Genomic DNA, 11,748 nt, shown 5'->3' with positions numbered 1-11,748 from the left:
CGTGGACCCTACGTGATTTAATTTCTTAACGTGGCATCCTACGTGTACGAGATTGTGTTACACGCACTAACAGCGTCGTATCATAAGCGTTTATTATATACGATTTGAAGGAGCGTAAGTATTCAATTGACAAATTGTTAAGTTTGGAGATTGTCATGATAAGGTGGGACAAATATAGGTTCCATTTAAGTCATTCTGCCATGTTAAAAACATAAAGCTAAGGAGAGTCGAGAGAGTTTTTGAGTTGTCTACATTTCCAGTGACTTACTAAAATCGATCGAAAAAATGTAAAAGCACTCACCACTGTGGCGAATGCTGCCGCCATTCTTGGAAAATATCACGGGTTTCCTTCTCTGCTTTGCTTGAAAATGACTTGGAAAATTAGACACTCTATCGGCAGTAAGAAAGGTACAGTGCGGCAGGACAAAAATAGAATGGCGTCACGAGATTCGAACCAGTCACTTTCATTTGGTTGGACTGACGTGATAACAAACTACACCACTATCTCAATTTGTTCAATCCAGATAGTTCTCTCGCTAGAAAATGTTTGGCAGAATACATAATTGGACCCTTAAACTTGGTTTTTTTTGTCACTGGACACCTAAACATAGAGTTGTTCTTATCATACCCTTCAACTAAACCACATTTGTGCCAATTAAACACTTTGTAGTGACATGAATGAGTGTGTGGGGAAGGGCGCGTGAACATGAAAAATAATTATTCATTACTATTATTGTTATATTCTAATATATTATTCCAATTAAAACTAACTTTTACCCTACATTCTATTTCTCTTCTTCTTCTCGTGAACCCATCATTTTTCCTTTTAGTTTTTTTTTAAAAGAAAGTTTAGTGTACATGGATTTGACTATTCTCATTTGGCATACTTGTTCTCCTTACATGGCACTCGTAAGCTACACCAACTTAGACGAGGAATAGAGAGAATAGCGCGATATTTCAGTGAAATCGAAACAAGAAGAAATGAGATGAAGTTGAACGGAGGAACTTTTCAGTGAGCTTTTTAGGGCACTAAGTCACTAGAGCCCGGTCAGGTTTTTTATTTTCTGAAAATGAGTTTCAATTTGTTTTGGGGGTTAATTCTATAAGGTGGAATATTTTAAGGTGTTAGAGGCAACTATAGTATACGCGTTTAATTTTTATAAAAGTTTTTCTCGGATGGTCTACAAAGTGTCTAATTGGCACAGATATGGTTTAGTTGAAGGGTCTGATAGGAATAACTCTATGTTTAAGTGTCCAACTGATAAAAAAAGACAAGTTTAAGGGTTTAGTTATGTATTCTGCCAAACGTCTTTGTTCGCATGAATCCGCACATGTTGCGCCTGCAAATTTTTCGATGGGCTGGTCACCAAATAGGCAATAACGTAGTCTAACCTGTGGCTTAACATTGGAAAATAGTTATCATACGACAGAGAGCCTAACACTTGAAACAATGCTGTGGACGTATCTGAAGAAGTTTAATCTGCTTAGTTACTACATTTTCAATATTTGAGTCGTTATTTTGTTTATGTTATGTTTTGGGTGAGTATTGCCTAGAGACTTTCTCATCAACAGCGGATACAAATTTAGCGGGTACAAAACACGGCCAGATAAGAAAACAATATTTTGGAAAATGATAGTGAGATAAACATTAAAGAATGATGGATCTTGAACATAATTACTCCCACTCTTGCACACGTTAACAGAATGTAATAGTCTTTGTCCCGTGTATGAGTGCATGGATTTAAGAGGAACTGAAGAAGAGAAATACTAGCTAGGCGAACAGAGAGTAATGAAAGGGAAAATAAAAAATAAAAATAAAAGTACGAAGGTCGTGATAGTGAAAAGTGGGTTTCACCAAGTGGAACGCAAAACAGCAAGCACCTTCTTTAGTTTAGGAGCTTATTACTAGTATAGCCTTTTGCTCTTATCATATCGGCTAAGGCCATCAATTTCCCCACATCAGATGGGAAAAAACAAAAAGGAAAACATTTCTCTCTATGTTACGTTGCCTCTGCTCTGCTTGATAGCTGGTATCTATAAAGATCCAATCAATCTATACAAGCTTTTTCCTATCTTATCCCAACTAATTGGCTATACTACCTAACGCTAGCTATATCTCACCAGCCATCCCTACAGAAAATGGGATGGAGTAAAACAAAAGAATGTGACCGGAAAATTTTACAGATGACTCGAATCTGTACAGCAGAAGAAATTGGGAAACTAACAAGTTACAACTGTACTACCACTAATCTTCTATCCGTTGTATCTCACCCATCATGATGCGATTGCTTGTAACCTTGAATCCAAGAAGAGCAGGATCAATCTGCCTTCCTTTCTTTCCTTTCTTCTTACCACTACGGGCACATTGTGTTCCATCCGATGCCTCTGATGCATGTGCCTCCTGAGCTGCTGGCTTCTTTGCGTTACTCTTAAGCATGTCACTGAATGATGTCTCTGAAACATCAGCATCACCACAAGATGCAGTCCGTCGGAACCGCACATCTTTCTTTCCAGATGTCACGGTGTCACGGACTTGATTTGCTGCGTTACCTCCCGCTTCCCTCTTGCCCCCTAGTAACAGAATTAAAATGAGGATGATAAGCAATTCGTGATAGATGGAATTTGTGCACAAGGGGATTGGGAATTTTACTGTTACAAGTGCCACAATGGGAATAGCAGAGATAAAAATAACTGGTACACTCCTCACATGCATCTTCAAGGTGCAAAATAGAAATGAAACATAGTAAAATCAAGACACAATCAGAAGACAGTTTGCAACAAAAAGGAAAAAGACAGCCTACTTTCAGAAGCCATGGCGTCTGAAGGATTTTTGCTTCTCACAAGGGTATCAGAAGTTAGATCAGATAGACCCTCCTGTGTCGAAGAAACTCGTAAGACAGGCGGACGCTTCAGCAAGATATTATCCAGCCTTTTTGATGTCACTGTCACCCTACCAAATAAAAACAAAATACAGATGCATATCAGGAAAGTGTTATCTATTGCATGATTTTTACACCATACACTGATAAATGAAAGAACTAACCTTTTAAGAAAGGGAAGGGAAAAAAAGCAACCGAAAACTTTTGTGAGAGCATGGCCGCGATCAGACAAAGATTTGGCTACACAGTTTTGGAGGGTGAAAACACTACTATAACAAAACAATTTCCACATTCTTATGACAGTTATACGTTTTATTTTAATAAGTTATGACAGTGATACCTTTAAACATACAGAACTTAGAAAAAGTTTTTGAACAATCAAATCGGTGCCCAAACATCACCTTTCCTAAGACTGAAACCTAGTAGTAGTGACAATGCTGATATTATCTGATTACGCCTTTAGTGAAGAGGCTCCTTAACGACACTTGATTATACATGTATGTACAACAAAAACAACAAACCCAGTATAATCCCACGTTCTAGGGAGGGTAGTGTGTGAAAAGAGCTCACCACTACCTTGAGAAAGATTATACATGCATGTACCATTATAAATATCAGTAAAATGAAGATGGTGGGCAATAGAATGAAATATCAGGACCAAAAATGTTCAGTACTGAAGCAATAATTCAGTTTCTAAGCAAGCCAGCCTACTCTATAATAAGAGAACATTCTTTTTGTAATAGAATCTTGGCAATAAATCCTACTGCTTCAGGAATTACAACTAGCAGTTTCCTCTTCCAGAGCATTTTATACGAATAAAATTGTTGCAGCTGTTGAAGCACAAACTTTACTTCATTTTCCAAACTACCAACTATGCCCATCACAATGACACCAATAATGATAAATCCTTTCCTTTCCATGAAGAAGCAGAAGATAGCACTTACCGTTCCATCGGAATTTCCTCCGCAATCGAATCCCCTCTATCACTCTTGTCATTGTAGAAGTCAAGATTTCCACCTGAGATGATTTTAAAACATTAAATCTTTCAAACAATAAAATCTTCTTTTGGAGAGAGAGAGAGAGAGAGAGAGAGGAGGGAGGGAGGGAGGGAGAGAGAGAGAGAGTACCTCCAGTCCCAAGTGAACTGTGCCTGCTAAGCAAGTTAACAACTGGCATTTCCCCCTCTACAGTCATCACACCAGCTTGCCCACCGATACTTTCTCGAGCCTCAAGATACACCTGCAGATAACCATCTTGACATGTAAGAGCACATCTTCATTGCCACCACATATAAGATGCCTATGGGATCTTGTAAATTACCAGAGAGGCATCATTGATGCTGGAAAAGGCAGGTTCAACTTCAGATAAAGCTCCAGAATGAGATTTGAAGGGCAATCTCTCACCAACATTAAGACTACTGGCAATCTCATCTACGTGATCTCTCTGTGGTGGCAAACCTGAATTAGAACCATATGACCCAACACTAAAGGCTTGGTTTAGACTCGTATCCTGGTCCAAAAGAGGGTTGAACGAACAGTTTGAAGCATTTGTCCCCGAAAACTGACCAGAGTGAAAGCCCCTCTCAAACAAAATCCCCCTGGTCATTTCTGCTTTCTCAGTTGACTGCTGGCCAGATTTTTGCTGGAGCAGCTCCATAAGTAATCGCTTTGAACTGTCATCACTAGCACCAGCTGACATCCACATACTTTGATCTTCAGAAGCCCTTTTGACATCAAAATCCCTTCTTTGCATCTCACCATTAAGATGCAGTTGCTGAATCCGAGTTTCCATCCAATCAACTGGTAACTGACCATTTCTTTCAGGCCAATGATTTTCAATTGTATCTGCATTCGGAGCGTGAAATTGATTGGAAAACAAAGGATGGTGAGGAGATTGCGCGTGGGTTCCAGTCGAAAACCCAGGCATATGACCAGCTGATTGCATTCTTGAATTTGGATCTTGCATTTCTAAACCTTGTGCACGCAATAGAGGATTTACAGCGTCCAAATTAACACTAGGACCACCACCAGGTACTGACATTGTACGTTCTAAAGGCAGTAATCCAGAGTCATAGAGACCCCGCTGAAGTCTATCCTGCACTGACAAATTCCTTTCCAGATGACTGACATGCTCTTCAGGAAGGGGTATCTGTTGCAGTTGGTAAATATCTAATGGGCCAAATCCAGAGTTGGCTCGACGAGCAACAGCTGGATTTCGGAGAAACTGACCAGTTTCATCTACATGCCAGACAGAACCAATCTGTCTGTCTTCCTCCATTTCCAAACGTTGCCTTAGCCTCTCATGCACTTGTTCCTGTTGAAGGATTTGATGTTCCACAGGGTGCAGCTGTCCATGCTTTGCCCGAGATAGGAGCTCCATCAAATCATTTTGATGCCCTTGACGCGGTATTTGACCAAATTTTGCTTGAATGAGATGCTCAATAGATGGTTCAGCATGTCTTGGGGGAAGATGTGAACGCTGCTGCAGTTCACTCAGAATTTGCTGTTTAATCAACACCTGCTCCAGAGCACTGTTATGCCTAATAGAACCAAGACGTGATTGTGCACGACTTGAATCACATATTTGACTCTGCAATAATTGTTCAAGAAGCAGCTGTCTAGCATGGGACTGTTGCTCTTTCAGTAGCATTTGCTGTTGATGGAACTGTTGCTGTTGTTGCAGTTGTTGTTGAAGCTGTAACTGTCTCTGCTGCTGCTGCTGCAGCTGAAGAGCCATAAAGTGTTCCAAGTCCTGCCCAGTCTGACTCGCCAACTGCGGTTGATGTATTGAATTATAGTTTGCCCCTTGTTCCAGCATTGCTTCATTTAAATGACTATTATGAGAAGACATCAAACTATTAGGATGCTGTTGTTGAAGTTGTTGGGAGAACAGCTTATCTGCCAACTCAAACCGGTTCAGTTCGTGGTCCCTGTGCAACAAGTGGCTGGCATCTGTAGCATCTTGATATAAGTTGGGTTCTGATACAGCATTTCTTCTATAAGCATCAGTCCATGTCTCGACAGTAGAGGCTGGTTCCGTCTTAGCACCAAATGGTGCAACCCTTGCAGCAACAGGGTTTAGAATCTGATCCTGACCACCTCCACTAAATGGAACATCTGAGATAGGACCACTCTTTCCTGAAGTGCCTTCAAGCTCTGACCATAATAAACCAAGTGGGTGCAGTGGCTCTTCCTGATTTGGAACTCGACCCCCAGTCAGTGCGTTTGGAATTGCACGGTGCATATTTGAAGGATCAGTAGGTCCTATTGAAGTTTTTCCAATAGGATTGCCACTGCTTCCAGGTCTTCCCGGAAACACAATTTCTGCAAATGGATTTCCATTAAGTAATGAATCAGATAGCAAAAGAACAGATAAAGGTCAACTGCATTAAATATTAATGATCAAGATCTTGATGGCCTATTTGCAAGGAAAGAGGCTACGTTCTCTCCTCCAAAGCGACCAGAGGCCATGCATTGGCATAAAAATAAGGATCCAAAGTGAAAACGCTAACCTACCTTCGTCTTGAGCAACAAAATCATGAAGCTCTTCATTTTGTAAATAAGGCGGTTTAAATTGACGAGCTGGATGATCAGGTACTGACTGATTACGATGTCCACCAAGGCCATTTTGGCCATCAAAATCAGATGTCGGCCAGCTCAAGCCATCCAGGGCAGCAGAACCAACCATCTCAGAAACAGAAGCTGAGCAATGTAAACCAGAGTCCAACTTCCCCTCTAGTACAGCAGATGGTTCTACCTGAGAAAGATTGATGTTACCAACATACTCATGTCCAAATTTCAAATGGGGCATTATGTCACCCAGTTCAAAGAAACGTGAATCTTCAGGGGCATCTTCCAACCGAACTGGCAAGTCAGTTCCAAAAAAACCCTGGTCAAACCATGAGATGATGTCAGCTCCAAGAAATGGCCCCTGGATTTCGCCCTGTGGATCACGATAATACAAACTCAACTCCTCAGGTGGGGTACCCCTTCCCAGAAGGTTGTTCCAGTAGATTTCTGAAGAGGACTTTGCAAATAGGGAATTTGAATCATCAGGAACCTTTGAACTGACATCAAAGGCAACATGTTGTTGGATGTTCTCAAAGACAGGGGCCCTGGTTACTCCAGACTCTGGTAAGCTGACCTCAGAAGTATCAGATTTGGACCCACTAATGACTTTCAAGCAGTCATTATTGACAGTTCTCTTCCTGGACAACAATCTTTCATCTGCAGTAATAGATTCAGAAACTCTCTCTTTCTGTCCTTCATGATTATCTCCACCTAAATCAAGAACAAGTTCTTTGTCAGAAGTCAACAGGTAAAGCTATATTGATGAGAAGAGCGAATAATTAATTCCAAAATAAACAGAGGTAATACTTTACTCACCATCCAACTTGACCTTGACACCATTCTCATAAGAAAAGCTATAGGCATTGGCTTCTTCAACACCTTTTGAAGTTTTCAGTAACCTATCAGCTGTCTCTTCGGTGACATCAGCAGAGGGAGCACCCTGCTTTGGATTGTTGGGCTCCGTATCCACAGTTTCTGGGAAGTACAAAAACAATCAGAGAGAATCCTGTGCTCCTACTCCAACAAAAAGATAATGGACAGGATAGCAGTAGCACTCAGTAGTGCATCCTAAGACAGTGTTTGAAAGACAGTTACCTGTGACATCATCCATTGATTGACCCTTTCTAAAAGGATTGTAAGAAACACCACTACCAGTAATTTTACCTTTCCATATGTCATTGAGGACAGCCTGTAAGAATGATCAAGTAAATTTATGGTATCAAATATTTCTTGCACACTAAACCGACAAGACTGATTAAATGAAGCAATCGATTTAGCTCACCTCCTCCTCAGCATCAGGAACAACAAAAGCCAATGGTTCAATAGCAATTACTTGAGTAACTGGGGGTTCTTCTTCCATATTTTCAGGCATGCTACAAAGAGATGAGCCAAGCTTTTGCATGCGGTATATGTCAAGAGTTTTCCCCCTTGGATAACAAAATATGCCAGCTGAGATGCTTGGTTTTCCAGCAACAGAATTCTCAAATGGTGAAGCACCAATTGCACCCCCAGAGGAAGGTCTTACAATAGTCACAGCAGACCTCCCACGACCCAAGTTAAATCCCACATTTGACCCTTCTACTTTTCCTCGTTCCTGTCCAAAGCCTGGGGCAGCACGATAGGAACCTGGAGCCGCAAAGTTACCTTCCATTCTATGGCGTGGACGCCACTTATCACGAGAATCTGACTCCCGCTCCGAGACAGCACGGTTAGCGAGAAATGGTTGACCATCATTATGAACATCTTCCTTATCTACATCTATCCTTTTCTCACTGCGATTTTCTTTTTCTTTGCCATCAGGACCCCACCTAGAAGACCACTTGCTATCACGTCTTGTATCAAGCCCAGAATTGCGGTTATTAACATCACGATCGGTTTTCTTTCGTTCTCTTCGACCAAGCAAGCTAGTTTCCCTCTCTTCCTCACGCCACCGGCAACCACTCTCAGTATCCACTGGCGTTCTTCTCCAATCCTTTTTGTCCTCAGGCATATCTGTACACCAGGCCTCCTTTTGACTTGAATCAGCAGAACTTCCAAGTGACAAAGAGCTCGGTGGATGCATTTCCTATGGTGAATAGAACACGGGTAGAAAACACTTTACAAGAAAAACTTTAAGCAGTATAACAGAATAGGGCAAGTGTAACCTCTGGCACATGAGATATTTGCATAGAAAAGACTGGAAATCCAAATCTTAAAAAATCACAGGTGAATTAACACAACATGAAAGTAGCAAATGAAGGAAAATTTTCTTGAGTTCTCTTTAATACAGCAGCAGAAAATGGTAACTGCCACTTAAAGAATTTTATATGTACAAAAGTCTAGGAGGAAATAATGCCACAAGGTGACAGAATACAGCCAAAATTTATAGGAAATCTTTTTTCGGGTTGTTTCAAGCTAGCTTTTTTTGTTCAGATAAATAAGGACAGCTTGGATCAACGGTGACAGTTTCTAAATACTAAATATCAATTTTAAAACTTGGATTTGTTAGGAGACCAACACTAATGGACATTCAGGATGAAAGTATTTCCTCTGGGTGATGGGCATTAAAAACCATAAAAAATCACAAGGTCTAATTCAACAACAAAACACTTAATTCTCAAGGGTGCCCTGTTAACTTAGCGAGGAGAATTTCCAAATGGAACAAACTATCTTTTTTTTTTATTTTGTTTCGGCTGATCAAGTACAATTCATCATATCACAGACAAAGCTAGTAAAAATGTATCAATCATGTCCAAGAAACATTTTTAAGGTTAAAAATTATTTTATATGCTCTATTGATTTCAAGATCATGTTGTAACTCCAGGTGGGACTACTTTACATCCACATCTCAACTTGGTCTTACAAGAATCTGCGACTCCTCTCAAACTGCAAACCATCTCTCTAGGTATTCCAAATAATAATAGGTGAAAATGAAAATAAAACTCATTGTAATGAGATTTTTTTTTTTTTTTTGAGAACTCATGCTATTAGAGATAGTGCCACAAAAGCAGAGCTTAGGGTCCAAAAGTCCAAAAATAACTATGCAGAAGTTTCCATTGACTCAATCTGTACCTTCAAAATAGTTAGTATCATGAAATTATCCATTGTATAGCAGAAATAGGGAAATCATTACTCTGCATGTAAGCTTGACATGGAAATGACCAAAAACTCACCATCTTTGTGTCACTTGGTTTAGCATAAAGCCATTGTGGAGACAAAGGAATGCTGCTGTCCACCATGGCTTGATCTAAAGTGATGTGAGAAGGTAAAAAAGAATCAGAAGAAGATCAATAGCACTCACGCAATCAGAATCAAGAATGAAAAATATTTCTACCTTTGGAAATATCAAGCTGGCCCATGAAAGGCTTGCTGTCATCGCTACCTGCAGATGTTTCTTAGCAACTGTAAAACACGATAAAATGGGACCGAATTTCTACTCCAGAAATAAAAAGCAAAGACTTTGCATGGATAATGAAAAACTACTAGCAGCTATTGGGCTGAATATACCAATATATAGAACATCCCAACACTAGAAGAACATGACACTTTAGTGAGAAATCAACAACTCCCTACGGATAAATAAAACTCGTAAACTATTAATCTTAAAATGTTCATGAGAAGCAAATCTAACAGCAATGCCTCTAGTCCAGTTAACATTAACCTAAAGGCTCAATCCTACACTGTATTTTGAGTGAAGAAATTGGCATCATTTTCTTCTCGTGATGGACTGATACATCTCACACACTCAAAGCAAGCAAATCGACACAACTAAATACAGAGAAAACAGCATTTTGCAACATAGCGCCTGATCTGAAGCCCTAGAATTCAAGTTGTATCTCAATTGAAGCAAGCATCGCACGAAGTTTAAAATTCATATACAAGATCAATAACCCCTAAATCAAGCATTAGACAATCATCCTTCGAATCCAACCGAAATTAAAATACAAAGTAAGAATAAACAAAATAAAGAGGACCTTTGGAGTGATCGGAAGGGTTAGAGGAAAGGAGATCGTCAGGGAGATCGAGCTTCCCTTCGGCCATGGCCTTTGTGTCAGAGAAGATTCAGAAAAGAAAGGATCGATTCGAGAGAAATGAAACGGAAGAGCCAGCAAGAGAGAGTGGAAATTGAAGAGTCAAATGAGAAACGAAGTGAATACCGAATGCGGGGAGGAGATTTTAGGGTTCGGAGAGAACAGTGTTGCAGGGAGACTGAGAGAGAGAGATGGACGAGTCGGGGATAGATGACGGAGAAGAAAAGGCTCGAGGGTTTGGTCACTAGACCCAAATCATCTTCAAACAAAAAAATAAAAAAGAAAAGGTACTAATATTTAAGGTGACACAATTTTCTTATTAGTCCGTTCCATTTTTTTCTACAATTAGAAATAATTTAACTTTAAACTTTTTATTTTACTCATTGTATGCATTTTATACTTAATGAGAAACTTTTGTAACCACACAAATTTCATGGCCCCGCAAAACTTTTACCCCTTAAGCTTTTACGACCACAAGTTTCAAAAATCTTTTTTATTTCTTAAATTCCGTACCGAGTCTAACTACCTCATCTAAATTAAAACAGAGGGAGTACTTGTTAAGAAATTAAACTCAAAGTAATAAATATAAAACAAGAAAATAGACGAGAGATGTAGAGAGGAAAGAGAACTTTCTTATTTCAAGTGTTTCCCAAGTGTATAGGCTACATAATCCCCGATACCTCTGTTTATAGGGTTTTATAGAAGCTTACAATAATGTTACTTTAAATATGGTATTAACCATTGGGATCATGGGGAAGATCAAGAGGATGGCTATGGAGATGTGGGAGTTATAACCATAAGTTGTGGAGTAATCGAAGTTACGTAGATAATGGATAAGAGTAGTGGGTATTACTCCTTTAGGAGTTATAGACATCCACCATAATATAATATTTCATAACACTCCTCCTTGGATATCTAAATATAATATGTTGTCACGCCCCGAACCTAGGCCTGGACATAACACGACACCGGTGCCTAACTATATATGACAGAGCGAACCAACTAGCTGGCTGAATCAACATGTGATATTATAACATACTGAATGCGGAAGATAAACTAACACATGCTGGTATACTGAAAGTCTGAGTGATATAAATCAAAGTGTGAAAACTCTAATGTAAGTCTGAAACATATATGTAGTCAACATTGCTTAACATGAAAAGTCTGTGACTCTGTCTAACTGTGACTCTAGTCTATGAAGCCTATAATGAAGTACTGAAACTATTGATTGTCTGTAAATACTAAAAGACTGTAAAGTAACGATAATGCCCCGAAAGAACTGGGGCTTAT

The 11,748-nt window shown here is 39.6% G+C and overlaps 1 protein-coding gene across 1 annotated transcript; it reads right to left on the bottom strand.

Moving 5' to 3' along the window:
* Positions 1-1,859: 1,859 nt before the first annotated feature.
* On the bottom strand, positions 1,860-10,721 carry LOC104216993 (protein ESSENTIAL FOR POTEXVIRUS ACCUMULATION 1-like). The gene is made up of 12 exons (XM_009767145.2): positions 10,402-10,721; positions 9,762-9,809; positions 9,601-9,674; positions 7,731-8,513; positions 7,544-7,637; positions 7,265-7,423; positions 6,395-7,159; positions 4,200-6,202; positions 4,007-4,118; positions 3,824-3,896; positions 2,802-2,950; positions 1,860-2,571 (listed from the first exon to the last, which is right to left on the bottom strand). Exons 1-12 carry the CDS (start codon positions 10,466-10,468, stop codon positions 2,246-2,248), a joined length of 4,653 nt encoding a protein of 1,550 aa, XP_009765447.1. The 5' UTR covers positions 10,469-10,721; the 3' UTR covers positions 1,860-2,245.
* Positions 10,722-11,748: the final 1,027 nt, after the last annotated feature.

This window comes from Nicotiana sylvestris, chromosome 12 (genome assembly GCF_000393655.2).
Source record: "Nicotiana sylvestris chromosome 12, ASM39365v2, whole genome shotgun sequence".
Taxonomy (NCBI): Eukaryota; Viridiplantae; Streptophyta; class Magnoliopsida; order Solanales; family Solanaceae; genus Nicotiana; species Nicotiana sylvestris.
This window is presented reverse-complemented; position numbering and strand designations above follow the sequence as displayed.